We start from the raw sequence: 26,616 nt of genomic DNA, 5'->3' as shown, positions 1-26,616 counted from the left end.
CTAACTGCAAACATGTACTGCTATGAAGAGAACTAGAAGATCTGGCTTTGCCTGTGAGACAGCAAGTGAAACCCCGCCCACCAATTTACCGAGAAAACCAGGAAGTGAAATGAGCATACAGCCTGCAAGTTGGTAAGCAGGCAAGTTGGGAAAACCCCTTTAAAGAGGGAAAACAGGGGAGCAAACTTAGATAACACAGTTAGGAGTGGGCCAAAGTCAAACCAGTTAGGATAAATTGAATCCACATCTGTTAAGAGTTACATGAAATGTGTGCACAATGATAAATCATAGTTTCAAAAGTACTAGTTGGAACAATGACCCAGGTAGGTTCTAGTAATCAAGTGAATGTAGATGTTTGCAAAGGGTTATTCAATATATAGATTAGCGAAGCAAATGAAATATAATATAATGTTTACACATGTGATCTAAAACATAACTTTTCTTCCACGTATTAATAACTAGGAACAAGATAACACTCTAACCACTGCTGTCACAATGGTAATCACATTTCTACTACACTGACATAAGAGACAGTCAATTGGCTTTCAGTGAAAAGTGCAGGAATCTCAACATACCACACTGTGTCAAGACAGCCAGATTCAGCAAGGATTCATATAAAAAAAAGTTAAGGTCAAAACTTCAATGACACCTTTCGCAGTGCCTGGCATCTTTTGGGTGGGAGGAGGGCATTAATAGTAAAAATGCCTTTTAAAATCTTGTATGACATCATAAACGGGAAGGGTCATCACTGTAAAACCATAGGGGATACCAACTTCACCAAGTGACTACCTAACACATGATGGACAGATGGAACATTAATATAAGGCACCAAAAGTATTCTAGCACTACCTATTAATATATAGGATGCCCACAGCTATCTGGCAGTCAATCCAGAATGGGAAGGAATTTACAATATTCCTCAATAGCAGCACATTACAAAGACATTGATCTATATTAGTTTATCTGATCTGTATTAATGTTCATTTTAGATATTCACTAAAGAAGGTCAAGGTTGACCGAAATGTATGAATGTAATATCTATATAACCTGTATTGCCTTAATGGACCCTGATAGATTACCTGGTGTTATAGATCAATAAAGTCATATCACCTTACAGTGCAACTAATGAGGGATGTAGTGCACAATAGAAGGTGATGGCAGGGACAAATCAAAAAGAAGGCCAATGGCATGTGAGGTGGACAGATCTCCGCAGTGATGTCAAACATGTCAACAGTACTGGATAAATACTGCCATGTAAGCTGATGTAATAGAAATAAAAGAATTAGTTAAGTATATGACATAAGATAGTGAATTATAAACTAAGTATGTGACATACAGTTTAGTGCTAAAAGACAATAGGCAAGATTAAATGATAAATGGCAATACAGAACGCAAAGACCATAGAGAATACATAGGTATAATAGAAAGATAAGAAATATAAACAAGAAACATATCCATATGCATTATGTAAATGTGCTTGATTTGAGAACACCACATGTGAGCAAGAATAAAAATAAGAATACAGTCTGGCTTCAATACAGTTAAAGGATATAGAAATCGCTAAGAAAGGAAATGTTCCCCAAGGGAATGTATAATTAATTTAGCTCTCAGTATGGTGCTGTAAATATTAACATATGTGTATTTGGATACATACTTGATATAAAAAGAGAAACTTGAGAAAAATATATACACATAGCTCACTGGAACAATAAAGTGTTGAAGAAACAAAAGGTATCAATTGACTCTATCAATAATACCCAATTCTCAAGAATTGCCAAGGGCAGATTTAAGATACACTTAATAGTCCAGTGCCAGAAAAAAGGAACAATACAAACTTAAGAATAAGAAGAAAGCAAAGAGCAACATAATCCCTATCTATAGTACTGAAATACATAGATACTAACAGCTTACATATAACTGATATTTATTACATTTTTTAAATTTATTGATATTCATGAGCTTATTATTGTAGGAGTGATTCAGTACTTACAGAAAAGGTACCGATTAGTATTCGTATGTAGACATAGTACTGCTTATGATGAACAAGTCTCTCAAAATAACGTATATAGGAAAAGATAATATAAAAGTTAACTTTTATTAAAATTTTCTAAAAAATAAAATCTCCCATGCGAGATTAGAAGCCATTAAAATGTGAGTCAGTCAAAAAAGTATTGGAGTGCTGGAAATGTCTAAATTCTATGAGATACGTTTGTATACTGGTGGTAATAGCTGACAAGAACCCCATTGATGGGAATTTATTATTAATCGGTACCCTCATAGGTACTGTGCCAACTAAACCTACAATGAGAAAAAAAAACAACACATTTTTCAGGTTATGTAAAGGATAGGCTATATGAGAGTGTACGCTAGAAAAATACCAATGCTTATTGTTGCTGTTATACACTATAACTGCATGAAAAATGTGAGGAGGAGAGGGTGGAGAAGACCCCAAAGTGTCATGAGGAGATCTCCCACTTTAATTCCGACCCTCATTCTTAAAATACAGCGTATGGGTGGTGTTTATAGTGAATCTGGCAATCTGTAAAATCCAGGCAACATCTAAACAAGTGTATCACAAAGATGGTAATAAGACATTACATACCGTCCTATGAAAAAGTTTGGGCACCCCTATTAATCTTAATCATTTTTAGTTCTAAATATTTTGGTGTTTACAGTAGCCATTTCAGTTTGATATATCTAATAACTGATGGACACAGTAATATTTCAGGATTGAAATGAGGTTTATTGTACTAACAGAAAATGTGCAATATGCATTAAACCAAGATTTGACCGGTGCAAAAGTATGGGCACCTCAACAGAAAAGTGACATTAATATTAAGTAGATCCTCCTTTTGAAAAGATAACAGCCTCTAGTCGCTTCCTGTAGCTTTTAATCAGTTCCTGGATCCTGGATGAAGGTATTTTGGACCATTCCTCTTTACAAAACAATTCAAGTTCAGTTAAGTTTGATGGTCGCCGAGCATGGACAGCCCGCTCTCAAATGATCTGAAAACAAAGATTGTTCAACATAGTTGTTCAGAGGAAGTATGCAAAAAGTTGTCTCAGAGATTTAACCTGTCAGTTTCCACTGTGAGGAACATAGTAAGGAAATGGAAGACCACAGGGACAGTTCTTGTTAAGCCCAGAAGTGGAAGGCCAAGAAGAATATCAGAAAGGCAGAGAAGAAGAATGGTGAGAACAGTCAAGGACAATCCACAAACCACCTCCAAAGAGCTGCAGCATCATCTTGCTGCAGATGGTGTCACTGTGCATCGGTCAACTATACAGCGCACTTTGCACAAGGAGAAGCTGTATGGGAGAGTGATGAGAAAGAAGCCGTTAGCACGCCACAAACAGAGTCGCCTGAGGTATGCAAAAGCACATTTGGACAAGCCAGCTTAATTTTGGAAGAAGGTCCTGTGGACTGATGAAACAAAGATTGAGTTGTTTGGTCATACAAAAAAGCGTTATGTATGGTGTCCAAAAAAATCAGCATTCCAAGAAAAACACTTGCTACCCACTGTAAAATTTGGTGGAGGTTCCATCATGCTTTGGGGCTGTGTGGCCAATGCCGGCATCGGGAATCTTGTTAAAGTTGAGAGTCGCATGGATTCCACTCAGTATCAGCAGATTCTTGAGAATAATGTTCAAGAATCAGTGACGAGGTTGAAGTTACGCCGGGGATGGATATTTCAGCAAGACAATTATCCAAAACAACGCTTCAAATCCACTCAGGCATTCATGCAGAGGAACAATTACAATGTTCTGGAATGGCCATCCCAGTCTCCAGACCTGAATATCATTGAACATCTGTGGGATGATTTGAAGTGGGCTGTCCATGCTCGGCAACCATCTAACTTAACTGAACTTGAATTGTTTTGTAAAGAGGAATGGTCCAAAATACCTTCATCTAGGATCCAGGAACTGATTAAAAGCTACAGGAAGCGACTAGAGGCTGTTACCTTTGCAAAAGGAGGATCTACTAAATATTAATGTCACTTTTCTGTTGAGGTGCCCATACTTTTGCACCGGTCAAATTTTGGTTTAATGCATATTGCACATTTTCTATTAGTACAATTAACCTCATTTCAATCCTGAAATATTACTGTGTCCATCAGTTATTAGATATATCAAAGTGAAATGGCTGCTGCAAACACCAAAATATTTAGAACTAAAAATGATTAAGATTAATAGGGGTGCCCAAACTTTTTCATAGGACTGTAGTAATACATTAATTCACATAATGAGACTAAGGGCCCTGCTTAGGAAATGTAATAGGCCTACCTGAAGAAATGTGTCTTTAGGATGCTCTTAGGATGCTCTCTATAGAGCGTGTAATGTCTTGGTTATATTTTAAGAATGTTTTGAGCAGATCTGTATGAAAAAAACATACAATTCTGTCATAATTTTCTGCATCATGTTTTTATAATGCTCACTCTGCATTAAAGATGACATAGCAACTTTTTGATCATGTTTTATTGGTTTTGGGGAGGGGCAAATAATTTGCAAATTTCAGTATTTTTTTTATGGCTTTTACCAAATAGGATAAATAACATTTGTATTGGATAGTCTGGACTTCTTATATCATACCTAATATGATTTCCATTTTTTTGTTAACAATATTTATTTTTGATAAGGGAAAGTTTCTTAAACTTTCTATTACTTATTTTCATACTGCCTTGTAATGTTTTACACTTAAAAAAGCAAAATCTTACTGATCTTTCTTTTTTTTTATTTATGTGGATTGTGAGCCTCACATAGAGCTCACAATGTACATTTTTTTTCCCTATCAGTATGTCTTTGGAATATGGGATGGAAGTCCATGCAAACAGGGGGAGAGCATACAAACTCCTTGCAGATGGTTTTTTGCCCTTGGTGGGATTTGAGCACCAGGACCCAGCGTTGCAGGGCTGCAGTGCTAACCAGTGAGTCACTGTGTGGCCCCCACTGATCCTTTCTTCTGTATATTAGTATATGGTATATAGATTGCCTAAGTGTGATAGTGAAAAGGCAGCCGGAAGCCATTGACCCCAATATAACTGAAGGGCTGAAGGGGAGTAAGACGGGTTTCTCACAATCCTTAAAATATGTGATCAAGTCAGAGTATTTTGCGAGTACTGCAGCTAGCCCTGAGTCCCAGCTATATAATAAAGCTGTAGCGGGGAAGTGATGTAGCATGCACAGCTCCTACGCCTGCTTCTGTGCCATACCATAACAGCTTTAATCATTAACCCTTTAAGGACACAGGGTAGTTTGTTCATTAATGCTCTGCAACTTTTTTCATACTGTCCCTCCCCGTCTTCAAAATTCATAACATTTCATTTATCTGTGCACATAGCTATGTGAGGGCTTATTCTTTGTGTGACAAGTTGTACTTTCATACGGCACCATTTTGTGGTACATATAATGTTTTGATTAACTTTTAGTTATGATTTTTGGATTCAATGTGAAATAACACACAATTCTATTTTTTTTTACGTTCACTCTGCATTAAATGATAAGGCAGATTTGTCCGTTGTGTCAGTCTAATTACACCAATGCCATATTTATATTGTTTTTTTATTTTTACAAATAAAACATCACTTTTGAAAATGTACGATTTTCCTGCTATCCTGCTATAACTTTTTTTTACTGTACTGTCGACAGAGATATGTCAGGGCTCTTTATTTGCAGGACAAATTGTAATTTTTATTGGTACCAATGTTTGGTATGTATGACTGACTTTTTTATGTGTAACTGATTTTATTGTTATTATTTTGGGAAAGAAAAGTAACCAAAATTCTTTAATCTGCACATTGCGGTAGAATTGCAGAAAATCAATGCTATTTTTGGATAGTGGGGACTTATATGCATGTGGGGATACCTTAAACGTTTGTTTTTTTTTTGCTTGAATGATATATTTTTTAAGTATAAAGGTGGTGGTGGTCAGGGCCACCGATAGGCCAGTCCTACTGCTACTGGCGTCAGGAGCCCGGCCAAATTTAAAAATGTGGGGGGGGCCCGGGCCCCCTGGCGCCGGCAGCAGTCATTATATGTCCTGTTTGTTTCAACTCAGATCTGCGTCCAGAGAACGCAGATCTCAGTTGAACACATACACGGCTGAAGCAAGGAGCTGACACAGGTCAGCTCCTCGCTTCGCCGCTGCGCGCCTCTGTCGCTGACACATATGTGGCTGAAGCGAGGAGCTGACCTGTGTCAGCTCCTCGCTTCGCCGCTGCCACATCTCTCACTGACATCGCGTCTACACTGCCGGGTAGCCGGCGGCAGCGGTGAAGCGAGGAGCTGACCTGTGTCAGCTCCTCGCTTCAGCCGCATATGTGTCAGCTCCTTGCTTCGCTGCTGCGGCCTCTCTCGCTGACACATATGCGGCTGAAGCGAGGAGCTGACACAGGTCAGCTCCTCGCTTCGCCGCTGCCGCCGGCTACCCGGTAGTGTAGATGCGATGTGATGACGTCACATCGCGTCTACAACTGTGCGCCAGTAAGAGAGAGAGGCACGCAGAGAGCAGCGGGGGAACGAAGGAGAAGGTAAGTCTAATGTGGAACGTGAAACTGGGGGCAGATGAAGGAGAGGACGGCATGACACTGGGGGCAGAGATGGAGGGACATGAATCTGGGGGCAGAGATGGAGAGGACGGCATGACACTTGGGGCAGAGATGTAGGGACATGAATCTGGGAGCAGAGATGGAGGGGACATGAATCTGGGGGCAGAGATGTGGGGACATGAATCTGTGGGCAGAAATGAAGGGGACATGAATCTGGGGGCAGAGATGGAGGAGACATGAATCTGGGGGCAGAGATGGAGGGGACATGAATCTGGGGGCAGAGATGGGGGGACATGAATCTGGGGGCAGAGATGGAGGGGACATTAATCTAGGGGCAGAGATGGGGGGACATGAATCTGGGGGCAGAGATGGAGGGACATGAATCTGGGGGAAGAGATGTGGGGACATGAATCTGTGGGCAGACATGGAGGGGACATGAATCTGGGGGCAGAGATGGGGGGACATGAATCTGGGGGCAGAGATGGAGGGGACATGAATCTGGGGGCAGATGAAGGGTGTATATGAAGCTGGGGGAGAGACGGAGGGGGGACATATAATTTACGGGTGACTGTAGGAGGATTAGGATTATACAGTGTGCGGGCACATGAAAAATTAATGAGTGGGCGGAGTCAACATAACAGTGGGTGGGGCTAAATTTCCCGCGGCGCACATTTTGTCCCTCTTTTGGTTCTTCAAAAGTTGGGAGGTATGGGTACAGGGGGCAATGGAAAGATGTTAGAGGGTGGACGGGGGGGGAATTGTTGGGACATCAGGTGTGTAGCACTGCGGAGAGGGAACTGGGGCAATAATATATAATATATAAGTTTTTAGCTGGAGAATAATAATGATGTAGGCTATGCTACTACATACCTCCCAACTTTTGAAGAACTGAAAGAGGGACAAAATGTGCGACGCGCGTAGTGCGGCATGGAAAATTTAGCCCCGCCCACTTTTGTGTTGACTCCGCCCGCTCGTTAATTTTTCATGTGCCAGCACACAGTATAATCCTCCTACAGTCACCCGTAAATTATATGTCCCCCCTCTATCTCTCCCCCAGTTTCATATACACCCTTCATCTGCCCCCAGTTTCATGTCCCCCCTCCATCTCTGCCCCCAGATTCATGTCCCCTCCATCTCTGCCGCAGATTCATGTCCCCCTTCCATCTCTGCCCCCAGATTCATGTCCCCCTTCCATCTCTGCCCCCAGATTCATGTCCCCCATCTCTGCCCCCAGATTCATGTCTCCCTTCCATCTCTGCCCCCAGATTCATGTCCCCTCCATCTCTGCCCCCAAATTCATGTCCCCCCCATCTCTGCCCCCAGTGTCATGCCGTCCTCTCCATCTCTGCCCAGTGTCATGCGTCCTCTGCTTCATCTGCCCCCAGTTTCACGTTCCACCTCCACATTAAACTTACCTTTTCCTCCGCTCCCTCACCGCTCTCTGCGCGCCTCTCTCGCTGACACATATGCGGCTGAAGCGAGGAGCTGACCTGTGTCAGCTCCTCGCTTCGCCGCTGGTCTCGCTGACACATATGTGGCTGAAGCGAGGCTGTCAGCTCCTCGCTTCAGCCGCATATGTGTCACAGGTCAGCTCCTCGCTTCAGCCGAATATGTGTCAGGGAGAGAGGCGCGCAGCGGCGAAGCGAGGAGCTGACCTGTGTCAGCTCCTTGCTTCAGCCGCAAATGTGTTCAGCTCAGATCTGCGTCCTCTGGACGCAGATCTTAGTTGAAATTGGGACATACCTCCCTCCAACCGGGACCGCGGGACATGTCACCCAAATCGTGACTGTCCCACGGAAATCGGGACGGTTGGGAGGTATGCTACTAGCATAGCAGCCTGTTTGGGGGTGGGACTTTAACTTTAAAGGAGTATTCACGTTGCGTTTTTGGCCTCCCTTGCCAGGATACGTTGGTAACCAGTCACAATCAGCTCCCCCCTTATCCCTGCATGGAGAACTGCAGGCCCCCCTTTTTTTTTAATGGCCAGTTCTTCGTGCAGGGATAAGTTGACAGCTGATTCTGACTGGTTACCAACGTATCCCGGCAAGGGAGGCCAAAAACGCAACGTGAAAAAGCCCTGAGGATTTATTAGGAGGGCTCTTATAAATGGTGTTGGCTCTCTATAGGCGCTTTCACACGTAGCAGATTTTACCTGCAAATAGAATCTGATTAAAGGGGTTGTCCCATCACAAGGATCCTATCTATACGGCTTGTTAATGTGGATGTAAGACTTTTCCTAAATACATTGCTTCAGCAAAACTGCTGTGTTTATCCACTATCTTACTTTATTCAATTCTTTGTGGCCACAGCCCTGACCTAGCTGCTCCTGAGTCAAATGATGTATCTGCTGCTCTCAGGGGGGGAGGGAGGAGGGGCTAAGTGCAGGGAGCCAGCCTGTGTATCTAGCTATTCCTGTGTCTACACCACGTGACCTAGCTTCCTGCACTCAGATAGAGGAGAGGAGCTGCTTTCATTTCTTCTGTTCTCCCAGCTATCAGGCTAGCTAATTCAGTTGAGTTCATTATGGCAGAGACAGGCAGTCTCTGTATGTAACACAGAATGGAGTTGCTGCTGCCTGTACTTCATAGTCCAAAATGGGTGGGTGGAGCTACACGCGAATTTGGGGGCGGAGCTAAACGGCAGGTTGCCTGTGAAACCCCGCCCACCAAATGATGCAAGAAAACAGGAAGAAAGAAGATTTTACAAGAGTGAAGACTGCTGAGTATGTGAGGTGGGAATACCCCTTTAAGCCTTGTAATGCTGCTAAATAAAGGGAAATGTAATACATAATTGGTATGATGCAAAATAAGGTGGGGGGGCAGACATTTAGGCTGTATGGGCCCCCAAAATTCCTGATGGAGGCCCTGGTGGTGGTGGTGGTGGTGGTGGTTATAACCTTTTATTATTTGTTTATTTTTTTGTGTTTTGACTATGTTTGTGTGTTTTTGTTTTGTTTTTTACTTTTTACATACCCTGTGCAATATACTGCAGGACATTGCATAGTAGTTCCTTTTGGAACGATGCATAGGCAGTCAAGAGGTCATGGCACAGCCTCCTGTCTACCATGGCAACCCCAATTGATAGTGTGGATCTATACACATATACTGGAGGCTACAATGGAGGTCTATCATCTTCAGCCATGAGTTCCTGCTTTTATCTTGAACCTAATGATAGTTCAGGACTAGTCTTAAGTCTGATTTGAGTGCCCAAATGCATTCAACATGGCATAATATTCTTCAGGTAACAATTAATAACCTCACTGATACTCTGCCAAAGCATCTAAGTGTGCATATTTCTGTGTGTGGGGCTCATACTCAAAACTGAGTAGATTGGGATGTTTTAATGATTTGTTTTTTCATTTGCATATCATTAACATATCTACAATCCTGTGTTTCCAAGTCTTTTCTTTCTTGGTGTTGCAATTTCAATTTTGAGATGCATATTTTTATTCTTGTCATACAATGTATTGTGGTTGCGATTCAAGTATTGTTATCAAATCAAACACAGTCAAATAATGTATATATATATATATATATATATATATATATATATATATATATATATATATATATATCCTATTAATATATCTATCCTATAATATAACATCTCTGGACCAGACATTACCTCCCTGCTGGCCAGAGTTCCAGATTGTCTAGCGGCCGTAGCCTCCTTCCTCTCCTCCCGCTTTCTCACACTCAACATGGAGAAAACAGAGTTTATCATCTTCAGCCCATCCTGTATGGCCCCTCCACCTGACCCATCTATCAAAGTTAATGGAACCCCACTTACCCCTGTCCCACAGGCCCGATGCCTTGGGGTTACCCTGGACTCTGACCTATCCTTCAAACCACATATTCAAACCCTCAACACCTCTTGTCGCCTCCAGCTCAAGAACATCCACCGAATCCGCTCCTTCCTCACCCCAGAAACTACCAAGATGCTCGTCCAGGCCCTCATAATCTCCCGCTTAGACTACTGCAGCACCCTTCTGCATGGACTCCCGGCAAACACCCTCGCCCCCCTCCAGTCCACCTTAAACTGTGCTGCTCGCTTAATCCACCTCACCCCCCGATCTTCATCGGCTGCTCCCCTCTGCCAGTCCCTCCACTGGTTACCCATAGCCCAGCGAATTGAGTTCAAGCTACTAACGCTAACATACAAAGCCATCCACAACCTGTCCCCTCCATATATCTCTGACCTCATCTCCCGCTACCTGCCCACACGTAACCTCAGATCCTCCAACGACCTCCTACTCCGCTCTGCCCTCATCCGCTCCTCACACAACCGTCTCCAAGACTTCTCCCGTGCATCCCCCATACTCTGGAACTCCTTACCACGACACATAAGACTGACCCCCACAATCACAGGATTCAAGAAGGCCCTGAAGACTCACCTATTCAGGAAGGCCTACAACCTCCAATAACACTATCACCGCACCGCCATCTGTACAGTCTCCCCCTCTCCTTCTGTCTCTACCCCCTTCCCTCATAGATTGTAAGCCCTCGCGGGCAGGGCCCTCTACCCCACTGTGCCAGCCGATCACTGTTAGTATGATATGTACCTGTATATTTTGTGAATTGTATGTAACCCCCAAATGTAAAGCACCATGGAATTAATGGTGCTATATAAATAAACAATAATAATATTATAAATGTGAAAGTTTGTGAGTTTGGATGTTTGTGGGTTTGTGTGTTCGGATGTTTGTTAGTCAATCATGCAAAAACCGCTCCACCGATTTGGCTGAAATTTTCCACAAACATAGTTAATACACCCCATTGCGCAATAGGCTACTTTTCGTCACAATAGCGCACATACGTTTTTCCCAGGACTCCCACAAACCCCAAACTCACACCACCATCTCTGCAATCTCACACACTTTGGACCATAGCAAGCCACAAAATTCATATTGCCCTCTACAGCCTCACCCCTAACCCCACACAATCACATATACATAGACTTTACCACTTTGCCCCTCACCTTACCGATACTCCAGGAGGTTCTCTTTAACGCTCCAGAGCAGCCATGTTTGCCAACCCCCACCGCTCTGACAATCCGCGACACCGCCCACCCATGTCAATACCCCTAGGCGGTCTAATAAATGCAAAAAAAAAAGTTTAAAAAAAAGTAAAAAAATATTAAAAACAAAAAAAAGTATTAAAAATTCAAATCACCCCCCTTTCCCTAGAACACATATAAAAGTAGTTAAAAACTGTGAAACACATACATGTTAGGTATCCCCGCGTCCAAAATCGCCCGCTCTACAAAGCTATACAAATATTTTTCCTGTTCGGTAAACGCTGTAGCGGGAAAAATGGTCAAAAGTGCCAAACCGCCGTTTTTTCACTCTTTTGATTCTGATAAAAATTTGAATAAAAAGTGATCAAAGCAATAACATTTCCCGAAAATGGTAGAACTACAAAGTACACCCAGTCCCGCAAAAAAAGACGCCATATACATCCCCGTACATGCACGTATAAAAAAGTTACGGCTGTCGGAATATGGCGACTTTTCAAAAAAAAATTTTTTAACAGTTTTGGATTTGTTTTTAAGGGGTCAAAATGTAATTAAAACCATATAATCGTAACGAAACAAATAATACAGGGGAAATGTCATTTTGGTTGTACAGTGAACGCCGTAAAACCAAAGCCCGTAAGAAAGTCGCAGAAATGCATTTTTTCTTGAAATCCACCCCATTTTGAATTTTTTCCCTGCTTCCCAGTACATTATATAGAATAATTAATGGTGGCATCATGAAGAAAAAATTGTCCCGCAAAAATTAAGACCTCATATGGCTCTGGGAGCGGAGAAATAAAAAAGTTATGGGGTTTAGAAGGAGGGGAGTCAAAAACGAAAATCAAAAAATGCCATCGGCGGGAAAGGGTTAACTTCAAATACTTCTGTCCCAAAGTCATTATGTAAAGTTTCTCACAACACCATATATATAGCAGCTCAAATACAAAGTAACTGCAACACAAAAGTCTCATGTATTCTCTGAATTACAGAAAAAACAAGATACAAACTTACATTACATATCCCATACCTTATACACAGTACGAAAACCTTACCCACACCTGTATATACCCACTTCTACAATCACCGCAGACGAAGTCGCGGGTACCAGCTAGTATATATATATATATATATATATATATATATATATATATATATATATATATATTTATTTAACTATATTTGTGTTTGCTCTCTCATTCTTGAGCTCTGTATTGCCATTTGTTATTTAATTTCTTCTTATATGTCACCTACTTACTTCTGTTTTTCACTATGATATATGTAATTTACTTACCTCATTCCTTTATATCTATTCCAGCAACTTACATTGCAGTATTTTCCATTAAAATTTTCTGTTGGTATACACAGTATGAAGAGCATTGTGCCTATTTGTACACTGTGCATACTGCTGTTTTGCTTCTATTTGGTCCCATCGTTGACTTCTATTGGACTATACATCTTTCCACTGTCTGTTGTGTATCCTCTTGGTGACATTTGTGTCAGCTATTGACTCACAGCAACAGCGACTCTGTTTTGTGATGTCATGCGAGGTTTTAAATATTTCTGGCATGATATATTTAGTGTTATTATGTCTAAATCCCTGAAGATGTCAGGAATGGTATTATTATTATTATTATTATTATTATTATTATTAATAATAGTAATAGTAATAATAATAATAGTAATAATAATAATAAGTCAGAAAAGTGGGACTTTAGTTAAATTTTTTAATGATTAACCAGTGCTAAGTGTCAAGTTAAACTTTGCTACCTCTGTACACCAATATTTTTTTTCCTGACGCACAAAATGCACAGACAGTTGTCACATACCTCCTATCTATAGTTAAGTAAAATTAACCCCAAGGCAAAGATTATACATGGTGCCATATCTATTATGAGAATAGTTTGAACATTTAGATTTTTTCTTTCATAAAAGTAGTTACAAAAAAAGATTTGCTGTCAGCTCCGTCACAGCAGGGCTTACAGAACACCTAGCTCAGATGCCACACAGCACAAATGGTGTAGGTGAAGAAGGACAGAGATGGGGATATATATCCTCTGCACTATGAAAAAATCAAAGCAACAAATAGATTTGCAGCGGTTCCTTCAAAAACATAGCCCTCATTCTCATGCTTCCTTCTTAGAATGGCACCGGAGAGTGTAGGTACTAAAGACGCTGTGATCTTGGAGGTGAGAGCTGTACAGATGAGGATTACCAGGAACAAGTATAAGATAAGATAATCCTTTAATAGTCCCACTCCTATATCAAAAAAATTCTTGAAAAAGGCCATGATCCAGGATATGAACCAGTCCTCTACCAACTTGTGGAAATTAAGAATGAACTTACTGAGCCACAGAATAGATGCTGAGGAGACTGCGTGTTTGGACATTACTATGTTTTCCTCAGCCCTTGCAGCTCTGACGGAGCAACACATAGCTCACATAGACAGAGCTCACTTGCCCATGGAGGACCTGGAGATTAGAAGCCACAGACGGAACATTTGTATAAAAATGTCTCTCCAAGTCATAGGCACCAGACACCTTACAGGTTATTACAGGTGAGATCTTTCTTAACCTTCTAGGGCCGGACCTGGCAAAGACTGTGGTTATTGAATGTATCCATAAAGCCCTGAGGCTCAAACTGAGACAGGCGAGAGATATTGTGTGTGTCCTGCTCTCTTTTAATGATATGACTTCTATTCTTGCTGCAGAAAATGACAAGAATCCGTTACCTAAAGGGAAGATTCCCCAGTTTTAACCAGGACCTTGCCCCTTCCACCCTCGCTAAGAGGAGGCTGCTCAAGCCCTTACTAGAAATTTTGAGGGAGAAGAACCTGCCCTTTGCCTGTCTCTACCCATTCGGATTGTCCTTTGCCCATAAATGGCCAGCGCGTTACGATTCATACCTAAAGGGACCTGGGGGCTATATGGGACTTACTTGATGTTACTCCTGTTGAGATACCTTTGTGGCTCACTACTTCTGGTTTGGAACCAATGCCATCCTTGCCACACTTGGAGGCCTGGAGGCCCCAGTCGCACTTTAAGTCTCCTAAAATGAAATGAGCCCTCCAGAAGCCCACTTGGCTCATTGACTGCTGATACAACTGTCTCCCGTTTCTTCCTTTTTTACTGGCTTGGTCCCTAGTTACTAACTTGCAGATGTTTGAGATCCTCTACTACCAACTACTTTGGCAAAACGTTTTGATGGGCCAACCTTACCTATCTGGATGAACAACTCTGAGTACTTACAGCAACATTAGACTAATGTTAAATTTCAGTTATTCTCCCCCATGGCATCTCTGGCGGTCAAAGTCTTACCCGCTGAACCTGCGGCTATGCCACATCCTTGTATAGCTTTATTTTTTGATTATTGGAGGTTCTATCTAGTATTGATATCTGCTGACTTGCCTTAATATGGTTACTTTCCTTCTCCTGAAGCTATTCAAATACAACTTTGGCTGGAATTAGTTGCTCCTCTGAAATGCAGTGTCTTACATCATTTTGTTTTTGCTGCCTATGGCCCCACCCTCTTGAGAGATCTGTGGATGCCCACTTACTCCTCCGTGGTTGGCTACTCAGGACTACAACTGTTATGGTTTGTTTTTGAGATATGGAAGTTGTTTCGGCCTACACTAGTTCCTTTTTCCTCCTTGTGTCTGCGGGATTGATCCTTCATGCCTTTACGAATCTTCAATATTTCTTCAGAGACGTTTGAGATCCTCTACTACCAATTACTTTGGCAAAACGTTTTGATGGGCCAACCTTACCATTCTTCTCAATGATTCAATTGAGATGCCCTCCTAAAGGTGTCACATTTTTGCATGCAGCCCATTATGAGAACTGTTCAACCTTATTCTCTACTTGTTTCTGCTGGAATAGACCCTTTTCTGATTTTGAACAAGTGATTGTTGCCAAGTCTGCTTCCTCCAGGTTCACTTCCAACCTACTGAAAACCTTTGTCAGACCAACATGGTCGTCATTTCTATACCTTCAGCTGGGAAAAGGAGTTGAATATTACACTCACTAACCCTGAAGTCAAGCATATCTTATCACACTCTTCTGGCATATCTCCTTGTGTGCCTCCAAGAGAACCATTCTAAATTGCTGTCCAAATGGTCCCTTCCCATTCGCGCCCCCACCCCTTTGTGTACTAAAATTCACCATACCTTTATTTGAAAAATTATTGATCTCATTACCACTTGGTACTATATGCCATGCTGGACTCACACTGTCACGGTTTATAAGCTGTTTCTATTGACTGTCTGTACCTTTATTTTCTGAATTTTCTTAATCAACTCAGAATTAATAAAAAAAGAACAATAATATAGAATAAATAATAATTACATTGTAAGGAGAGTGAGTACACGGTTATGGTTACACAAGTAATGTACTGTTATAGTAACATTTCTACGACAAAGTAATATCAAACCAATATTATTCCAAGAATTCCAGAGATGATGCCTTAAGTGGGGAAAAGAATTAAATTGTCACTTTGATGAAGGTCAATAGTATTCAGTCTTGAACTTGAGTGCAAAAACCTCTAGTTGTGTCAATCACTTAGAGATCACCAGAAAACTGCTTTGTAGATAGTACTACACACCATATAAACTATCTATAATATACAGTAGCTGCAATCCTCTAATATAGCGTGCTGGGGGTGATATAAAGGAATGGGAGCACTTTTACATATATAGTGTAACTGTAGTGTAATCCACCTATTCTGGGAACAAGTATTTCAGTCTATTATAAACATTATTGCATACACCATTTCATGATGCTAAAGGTAGCTCTATTTTTATTAAAATAAAAAGTAGCTATAGCTCCACTATAGCTAAGACCTAGAAATCTATCACCCTTGCCACATGCCATTGCACAATGGAATATCTTATTGCAGGAAGAACCTGAAATCTAAACTTTAAGATCTGAGAGACTGAGTACATAAAGCCATTAGCCATTATGCTAAAATAACAACTGTGGTAAGCATAGTATTAAATGCATATCCGATTAAGCATTCATCTAATATAATTGAGTGAAGGAAAGAACATTCAGAAGTACAGATTCTACAAAATCAAAAAACATCTGAGCCTTTGGTGTCCTTAAACTAAATTGAGAAATCCTAATGTGATATTATGCATAAAGCTGGACATGTTACGTAACATCTGTTACTTCTAGTGTTACTATTGCATAAGACCATGACCCTTCATCATAAGTAGTTTTTTTTTTGCCAAGATAATTATATATCTTGAATCAGAACATGTTTACTTTATATGGCCATCTTTGTTTCTCCTTCTGCCCTCCAGGGCACCCCATGCATCCTGCACGGCCGCAGTAAGGCCATGAGCCCATGGTAAGAGTACACACATACTGCTATTATTACATTCTGGGGGCTTTTCAGAATTTCTGCCAAACCCAAAATTTTTGCAATATTTTCAGCGAACACCGTAGGGTATGTGAAGGGTCCGCTATGTGACATTACACTGTAAGGAGGGGCCATTATGGGATATTATACTGTCTGGAGGTCACGTTGGAACATTACAGAGTGAGTAAATGGGGCATTTTACTGTGCGGAGGCTAGGAAAAGGGGCACAATGCCATAGGGGCCCAAGTCAAAAGTTTGCTATGGGGCCCAGTCTTTGCTAGTTATGTCCATAGTACAAATTAAATAAACCAAAAAGGTGATACAAACTTAGACAAAAATGGCTTAAGAGGCACCAAATTTATCATCCAACAAAAATCGCTTTAATAAATATTAACATCACTATACGCTTTAGATTACATTGGCTAAATATTAGAGGGTTAGTAAATTTGCCCTATTACAGTGCAGTACAGTATTTGCAAATCTAAATACAGTACTTACAGTATTGATAAACAGTTTTGGTCAGCACCAGCTACCTGACATATCTGGATCCTCGTCTACAAAGGACTCTGATCTGCCACCAACATACTGCGGAGTTCAATGTGCTCTTTCCCTCCATAACTCACACATGCCATCTCCTATCACAGCACAGTTAACGCCACCCAAAGAAGCGGTACACACCTTTAAAAGTTATCTTGAGCTGAGATCCCTGCTAGTACTGCTCCCCAGCAAGAGGGACATCGATGACGTGGCCTCTGATCTCAAAAAGCACCAAGACCTTCAGATATTAAAGTCTGATATAACAACCCTGGGATTGGAAGCTCATCTGAATATTTCTGGTGCATGCTGGGAAGAGGAGAAGAGTCGCCTTAATCTCATCGATTGCTGGGAATTGCTGGGTCTCGCTGGTTAGAGGACATCGCAAAACCTGGGATTGGAAGCTCATCTGAATTTCTACACTTCGTAGCCGGCATCAGACGAGGAAAAAAACAAAAAAAAAACATATACAAGATCATTCATCCAAATTTATTGAGCAAGATGGAAGAGGAGAAAACCCACATGGTGAGCTGCAACACTTGCTATATGTTTACAGATCTGCCGGACCATAAAGCCAACTTCACCTGTATGAAATGTAAACTAGTGGCCCTTTTAGAAGAAAAAGTGCAGAGGTTGGAAGAAAGAATAGTGACGTTGAGAAGCATCAAAGAAAGTGAGGTCTTCATTGATGAAGCTGAAGCAAGCCTCCAGAACACAGTAGGGGATGAAAGTGCTAGAGAGCCTACAGTTGCAGAGACTGATGCAAGTCCCCCGAATACAGTAAGGGAAGAATACTTGAGAGAACTTACAGAGGCAGAAAACTGGACACATGTGACCAAGAGATGCAAATGGATCACAAGGCCATCACCACTCACACAGCTAAGTAACCGATATGAAACTCTCATGCAGGCGGATGAAAATGACAAAAATAACCTATCAGCAAAAGAAGAAACAAAAGTCACCCAGAGACAATCAGGAGCAACAAGAAATGGTGTTGCAAGGAAGAAAAGAAGAGTAGTGGTTATGGGTGACTCACTGCTAAGAGGCACAGAGGCAGCTGTCTGCAGGCCAGACTTAACCGCACGAGAAGTATGCTGCCTCCCAGGAGCAAAAATCAAGGATGTGGCCGATAGGATACCAAGCCTCCTCAGCTCCAAGGACAACTACCCATTCCTACTGATACATGTGGGTACAAACGACACGGCAAAAAATGATTTACCAACTATCTATAAAGACTTTGAAAATTTGGGGAAGACAGTGAAGGAACTGGATGCGCAGGTAGTATTCTCATCAATCCTCCCAGTTGATGGTCATGGCATCAGGAGATGGAATAGAATACTAGAGGTAAACACCTGGCTTCGACGGTGGTGCCGAGAGCAAGGATTTGGATTTTTGGACCATGGCGTGAATTACCTCTACGATGGACTCCTTGCTAGAGACGGGATACATCTCACAAAACCTGGGAAAAACATATTTGCCAGAAGACTTGCCACACTCATCAGAAGGGCTTTAAACTAGAAGAAGAGGGGATGGGAAGAAAAAAGAAAGACAAGAACATGCAGCTAAAAGACATACTAAACAAGGTTACTAGTTGTGGTAAAGAGGACCCAAGACAAGATACTCAGAAGGAAATTACGATAAAGGATACAACAGAGCACAATCTGAAATGTTTTTACACAAACGCACAAAGCATGGGAAACAAACAAGGAGAACTAGAGCTGATGATACACAAGGAAAACTATGACGTCATCGGCATCACAGAAACCTGGTGGAACGACATGCATGATTGGAACATACAGATGGAAGGATACAACTTATTCAAAAAGAATAGAACTAATAAAAGAGGGGGTGGAGTTGCATTGTATGTTAAAAAAGAACACATCTCCACAGAAATTACAGTTTTACAGAATGATAATCTACTGGAAATTATTTGGGTAGTAATTCAAGGGAAAAACAATGATAAGGACATCATACTAGGCGTTTATTACAGACCACCAGGACAGACAGAAGACATGGATGAGATTTTTTCACAGCAAATGACCACGCTCTCAAAGAAACATGAAATAGTGATCATGGGAGACTTCAATTACCCTGACATTCATTGGGAAACCCATACAGCCAAGAGTAAAGGCTCCATCAAATTTTTATCCTCTCTAGCAGACAACTTCATTGCCCAGCTAGTAGAAGAAAACACGAGAGGAACATCCATTTTGGACCTAGTCCTAACCAACAAAGAGCACATGGTTAAGGGACTACGGGTAGCAGGGACACTGGGATTCAGCGATCATGCTATACTTGAGTTTGGGGTTGCAAGAAGAAGAAGACCTGAGAAGACACAGACTTCAAGGCTCGACTTTAGCAGGGTAGACTTCAAGAGCCTAAAGGCAAGGGTTAGCAGAATTCCATGGTGCAAAATTCTTAAGCACAAAAATGCACATGAAGGGTGGGAAATCTTCCGTAGGGAAATCATTAAAGCACAGGAACTAACAATACCTAGAAGGAAGAAAAATGGGAAGCACCTAAAAATATCAGGATGGATGACCAAAAAATTACATAACCTGCTAAAAAGGAAAAAGGAAACATACAAAAAGTGGAAGATGGGAACTATAACTAAGGAAGAGTACACAGCAGTCTGCAGACTCTGCAAGACAAGCATCAAAGGAGCTAAGGCTGAACACGAATTGAAGCTTGCAAAAGAGGCAAAGAGTAAGGTAAAAGGATTTTGGGGATATGTTAAAAGCAAAAGAAAAGTGAAGGAGACCATTGGAGTCCTGAAGAATGACAAAGGAGAAACAGTTAACATGGTGGAACAGCAGGTGGAGCTACTAAATTCATATTTTGTATCCGTCTTCTCCCAAGAAACTAATGGAAATATCGACATTAATGGTGATGGAGATGAGGGGAAGGAGGACTCCAAGCTGACTATAAGCGAAGGTCTGGTAAGAGAGCACTTAGCCAAGTTACAGGAAACCAAGTCCCCAGGACCAGATGATTTACACCCTAGAGTCCTGAAAGAGATAGCAGAGGAAATAACAGAACCCCTTGCTATAATCTTTGGTAAGTCATGGGAAACAGGAGTGGTCCCTTTAAATTGGAAAAGGGCAAATGTTGTCCCCATCTACAAAAAGGGGAAAAGGGACGATCCAGGAAATTACAGGCCGGTAAGTCTGACCTCGATAGCAGGAAAAATCTTTGAGCAAATTGTCAAGGAACATTTACTTCGGTACCTGGATGGGAAGGCATTAATTAACCAGAGCCAGCACGGCTTTATGACCAATAAATCTTGTCAGACTCACCTGATTTCCTTCTACAACAAAATCACTGAATGGTTGGACCAAGGGAATGCCGTGGACATAGTATATCTTGACTTCAGTAAGGCATTTGATAAAGTATCACATAATCTTCTTATTGAAAAAATGATTAAGTATGGCTTTGACAAAAAATCAGTTAGGTGGATTCACAACTGGCTTAATGATCGGGCACAACGAGTAATACTAAATGGCTACACATCGAACTGGAAGAAAGTCAAAAGCGGGGTGCCGCAGGGCTCTGTTCTGGGCCCAGTACTTTTTAATATCTTTATAAATGATCTGGACGATGGAATTATTGGGGAACTCATAAAATTTGCAGATGATACGAAGATAGGAGGAATAGCCAACACTAGAGAGGAGAGAGAGTGTATTCAAAAGGACTTAGACACACTGGAACAATGGGCTGAGGCGAACAAAATGGTATTTAACAGGGACAAATGCAAAGTTCTACATCTGGGTAACAGAAATGTAAAAAACATATATAGTATGGGAGGAATAGAACTAAGTGATAGCATAGGGGAAAAGGACTTGGGCATAATAGTAGATCACAAATTCAACATGAGCCAACAGTGTGGTGCTGCTGCAAAAAAGGCTAATAAAATTCTGGGATGTATTAAGACAAGCATTGAATCTAGATCAAGAGAGGTCATTATTCCGCTGTACTCTTCCCTGGTCAGACCACACCTGGAATACTGTTTACAGTTCTGGGCGCCTCAATTCCAGAAAGACATCGATATATTGGAGCAAGTCCAGAGAAGAGCAACCAAAATGGTGGAAGGTCTGCAAACCATGTCCTATGAGGAGCGGCTAAAAGAACTGGGATTGTTTAGTTTGCAGAAGAGAAGGCTGAGGGGAGATTTAATAGCAGTCTACAAATATCTGAAAGGTAGTCACAGTGCAGAGGGATCTACCCTATTCTCATTAGCACAAGGAAGTACAAGAAGCAATGGGATGAAACTAAAGGGAAAGAGATACAGATTAGACATTAGGAAAAACTTTCTGACAGTGAGGGTAGTGAGAGAGTGGAATAGGCTGCCACGGGAGGTGGTGGGCGCTCCATCAATGGAAATCTTCAAGCGGAATCTGGATAAACATATGTAACCCCCTCACAGGAGTTCCTAATGGTTATTTGGCCATATAAGTGCCTTACATGTTATGATTGTTTGTATGTGTTGTCATGTTTATTCTGTATTCATTTGTGTAATGTTGTTAAGCTATTGTTCTCTGGTTTCACTTGTCCTAGTGAGCTGTGGTCTCCATAGCAACACACACTATAGTGAGTGGATCTGTAGCTGGAACAGGAAATAGTCATAGCAGGGACAGGAAGTAGTATTCTGTAAGCAACCAGGGAAGGAGAAGCAAGGAGAAGGGTGGCAGTGGCCATCTTGTGTTTCAGACACTGTGTTGTGAGGATTGCCACAGCAACAGCAGGACAGAGAAGCTGTGTGACAGCGCCCCCATCACTATCAGTAAGAGGACAGGAATTACATCAGGCTGAGCAGAGCTATAACCCTGGCAGCCTGCACCGACCTCTACAAGGTAACTGAGCCCCTGCAGTATACCAGAAGCTGGATCTGCAGACATCTTAGACTCTCTGCTAATACATGGGAAGGGGTCAGCCAGCTACAAGCCCCTGTGCCACAGCTCACTGCTACAGGACAAGTGACCAGCAGATGCCTGTTACAATAAAGCAGTGAGCACTTCTACTGATCCTGGCCTGGACATTGCCTTCCCTGTAGCTAAGCCCTGGGCAAATGCTCTTTGTTGGAGTAGAGCACTGGCACCCACATCACCATCTCAGCCCAGGGACCAGCGGGTGTCTCAATACTCCAACTGGCGTCACATCTAACTGACTCTGCCTATTTCCCTGTGCACCTCTCCTGGGAGTTCTGGTGCCTATAAGGTCACCGTGACAGTCCAGCCTCCTGCACGGTTCTCCCAGGGTGGTCGCACATATAGCTGGGATGATTTAGGAAAACCTGCACTCGCAGGGGGTTGGACCCGATGGCCCTTGAGGTCCCTTCCAACTCTACCATAAGAAAGAAATATTTATTAAGAAAGAAACCCTACAACAGCATGTAGATGAACTGGAACAGTTCCAATCCTCAGTCTCAGGTTCTATACAATGTCTGCGACAATCTTCCATGACCAATTGTGTTCAATATCACATGTTGACGACATTGAGAACCAGAATCGCTGCAACAAACACTTTCATGGGCATCTTCAATACCCTCTTTGGACATCCAGTGAAAACTCATATTGAACTTGATTGTGCACATTGTGGCCTCAGAACCTTCAGTTCAGACCCATGTAAACCTTGTATACTATACACTAAAGGAGGAAATTATGATGAAATCCAGGGAAAACAGGGTTTATTGACTTTGATGGAGCTCAACTCTCTCTCTTTCTTGAGCTGTGATCACAGGTGTGCCAAAGTGGCTTTGGTGAGGGGAGATCCTTCACACTACCTATACACCTTTCTCAGAATAAAACACAAAACCTCTTCCCCTTTGAATACCTCTGTACATCACAGTCCATGACACCCCACTTCATTTCCCTATTATATCACTTACAGTCTTCAAAGACAACTCTTTGACAGCATATACTGTGAATTGGGAGAGGGATCAAGGGTACGCTTTTCTTCCAGATCTGTGGCATTCAGCAATTCAACTCTGCTATAAGTACTTGATTTCTTGGAAAGCACAACTACAACATCCTATCTGATTGGTACAGAGTCTCTGCTTTCTGCATGAAATCTTTCTGACACCCCGGATAGATGCTGGAGATGTAACTCTGAAAGGCGAACCATGCTACACATATGGTGGAAATGGCCTCTCCTTCACCCATTTTGGACTGACATCTGCAGAATCCTTAAAACTGTCAACAGCCTGGAACTGAACAATGGCCCAGCTTCCCTCCTTCTCTCAATCTTCCCCAGAAAGACTCGTAATCCCGTACGCAAATTGATAGTCTAATGTATGCTGCAGGAACTTCCTTGGTGCATGTGTTTAATGAAAAGTAGAGATGAGCAAGTAATGTTCGATCGAGTAGGTGTTTGATCGAATACTACGGTATTCGAAATACTCGTACTTGATCGAACACTACTAGCTGTTCGAAGTTTAAGGTTTGATGCAGAACCAGCGTTGATTGGCAGGATGCTATACATTCTGCCAATCAACGCTGGTTCTTCTCTTACCTTTAGAAGTCTTCTCCGTGCAGCGACCCCATGGCGTCTTCCGGCTGGAATTCACTCTGCCTAGGCATCCGGCCTAGGCAGAGCCGACTGCGCCTGTGCGGGCATGCCCTCGCATGCGCAGTCGGCTCTGCTCAGGCGTCGAGCCGGGCAGAGCCAACCGCGCATGCGCAGTCAGCTCTGCCTAGGCACCGATGCCTAGGCAGAGTGAATTCCAGCCGGAAGACGCCGCGGGGGCGCTGCGCCGGGAGAAGACTTCAAGAAGAATCCAGCCTGACTGTCACTTGTGGACTCGGTAAGTATAATTTTATCGAATTTTGCGTACCCCTGAAACGAGCATTTCCCCCCATAGACTATAATGGGGTTCGAAATCCGTTCGAACAGTCGAACAGTGTGCGGCTGTTCGAATCGGATTTCGAACCTCGGACATTTTAGTGTTCGCTCATCTCTAATCAAAAGCAATGTATGAAGCTTAAGTTTACTTTCCAAATTTCATAGGAGTAATTTATCATATGGTCATATTTTTAACAGGGGCACCTTTTTGTAAACTAGTTTTACTGTGGTGTCTATTTATGATATAGACTGAATTTTTTGCTGACAAAAAGCAAATGTGGAGAGGCCACACGGTGGCTCAGTGGTTAGCACTGCAGCCTTGCACTGCTGGAGTCCTGGTGTTCAAATCCCGCCAAGGGCAAAAAAACATCTGCAAGGAGTTTGTATGTTCTCCCTGTGTTTGCATGGATTTCCATCCCATATTCCAAAAAAGACATAATGATAGGGAAAAATGTACATTGAGAGCTCTATGTGGGGCTCACAATCTACATTAAAAAAAAAAAAAAGCAAACGTGGTAAGAGCAGCACAACATCTAGAAAAATAGGCATAAATGCTTTATAAATAGACTGCAGGGCATAAAATGCCACAAAGTGGAGCAATTTACTCCCACAAAGGCTTAAAAAGTAGCTTGATAGATGTAGCCCAATGCCATTTCTTTTTTGGCAGTCAGTTGGGTCCCCTGTTGCTTCATGAGCAAAGGGAAAGGAACAAGTGACCCAATGCAAGCTAATATTTTTAGATTAAATTTTTTTCCTATGTTTTAAGTGGGACACCTTATTTTGTGATAGGTATGTGTCATTTTCATATTCCTGATCCCTGGTGGTCCTACGTGAATAGAATTTTTCAGCGTTTTTTTTTTTTTCAGTCAAAGCCAGGAGTGGATTGAGCAGAAGGGAGAATTATAAGTTCTTTCATTATATTTCCGATTTCCTTTGTAGCCACTACTCAGTATTACTAGAAAAAAAACGCAGCAAAATCTGCAACAGAAAAAAGCAGATTTTCCACAATATTGTGCCTCAGCTTTAATGAGTTTATAAAAAACTTTCTGGGCAAGTAATATGCCTCTGCATAAGTAAATTCTGTACTAGATGTACTCAAATTCATTAGTATGAAATGAAAATTACATTTTATCTCCCAAAGGAATATTATTTTTGAAGGCTATAAAATGAATATATCTACATACTTGGACTGATCATAACATCCATTTAGTAATCCAGACAATGCAATTTATATCAGCCATGCAGTATTTTATGTGGCTTTTTAAAGATCTTGTTTTTTTTACCTGTAATTGCAAGTTGTGTAACAAAAAATGTCATGCGAGACTTTCTCTTTCGTATCTTCTCTTTGCATGTTAGGTACAAGACTATTGAATTTCCAACCATGATAATGACAAAGAGAATCCAAAGTGTAATCAGCTGTTCTGTCTAAAAAAAAAAAAAAAAAAAAAAAAAAAATCACATTTACTTAGTGAAGTAGTACAGTGATTAAAATAAAAATATACAAACGGTTAACAAATTGTCCTAATAATTACAGAATTGTTATGTCCAAAAATACTATATAAATCTGATGTCACAATGTCACCTATTTTCAAACATTGTAAACAATAGACACTGCAATGGATTTAAAAAGCATTCTACAACATCTGGTCATATAATATGGTATATGTCTGCTTACGGCTGGGGCATCTGGAAAAGCTGCTTTTTTCTTTGTAGATTTTGCTGCGGCTTCTTGAGCCATAGCAGTCGATTGAGCAGAAGGAAGAATTACAAGTGCTTCCTTTATGTTTTACATTCACTTTGTAGCCACTCCTGGGTTTGGCTCATAAAAATGCAACAAAAACAGCTTTTCTGCAATGCAAATCCCTTGCCTTTGGCTGGGAGCCCAACGTGGTGTACATGCCACAGTTGGGGCAAAAACCGCTGTTTTACAGTTCCTGCAAAATGAATGGGATTCTAGTGAATCCCATCCACACATTGCAGAAGAATACGTGCAGCAGAAATGCTGCGATTACCATAACCATTGCAATTTTGGAAATGTTAATAATACCTGCAGAAACCTGTGATTTCTCTATAGGTATAATTGATGCAGAAAGTCCACAGAGAAAGCTTCTGCAGACTTTCTGTGAAAAGTGGTGCGGGAAAAACTGTGATGTGTTTCAGCCGTGGTTTTTCCCATAGCATTTTTTTGCTATAACCTGCTTCTTGAGGCCTTAGCCTAAGACTAAGGACCCATGTGCCATCCCACAACAAAAAAGCGCTGCAGAAAAAAGCTGTGGCAACAATGCATTGCGGTTCTTCCCTTATGGCTTTGCACAGAACGTTTGCAGAGGTT

At 41.6% G+C, this 26,616-nt stretch overlaps 1 protein-coding gene across 1 annotated transcript in view; it reads right to left on the bottom strand.

The window, feature by feature from the left end:
* Positions 1-26,616, bottom strand: part of NPSR1 (neuropeptide S receptor 1) — a 200,287-nt gene that overhangs the window by 110,197 nt on the left and 63,474 nt on the right. The window contains exon 2 of the mRNA XM_075271208.1: positions 25,568-25,709. Coding sequence (XP_075127309.1) covers positions 25,568-25,709 — 142 coding nt within the window. The remainder of the gene's footprint in view (positions 1-25,567; positions 25,710-26,616) is intronic.

The sequence above is a fragment of the Leptodactylus fuscus genome, chromosome 4 (genome assembly GCF_031893055.1).
Source record: "Leptodactylus fuscus isolate aLepFus1 chromosome 4, aLepFus1.hap2, whole genome shotgun sequence".
Classification (NCBI taxonomy): Eukaryota; Metazoa; Chordata; class Amphibia; order Anura; family Leptodactylidae; genus Leptodactylus; species Leptodactylus fuscus.
The sequence above is the reverse complement of the archived record's forward strand: the minus strand, read 5'-3'. Positions and strand labels throughout refer to the sequence as shown.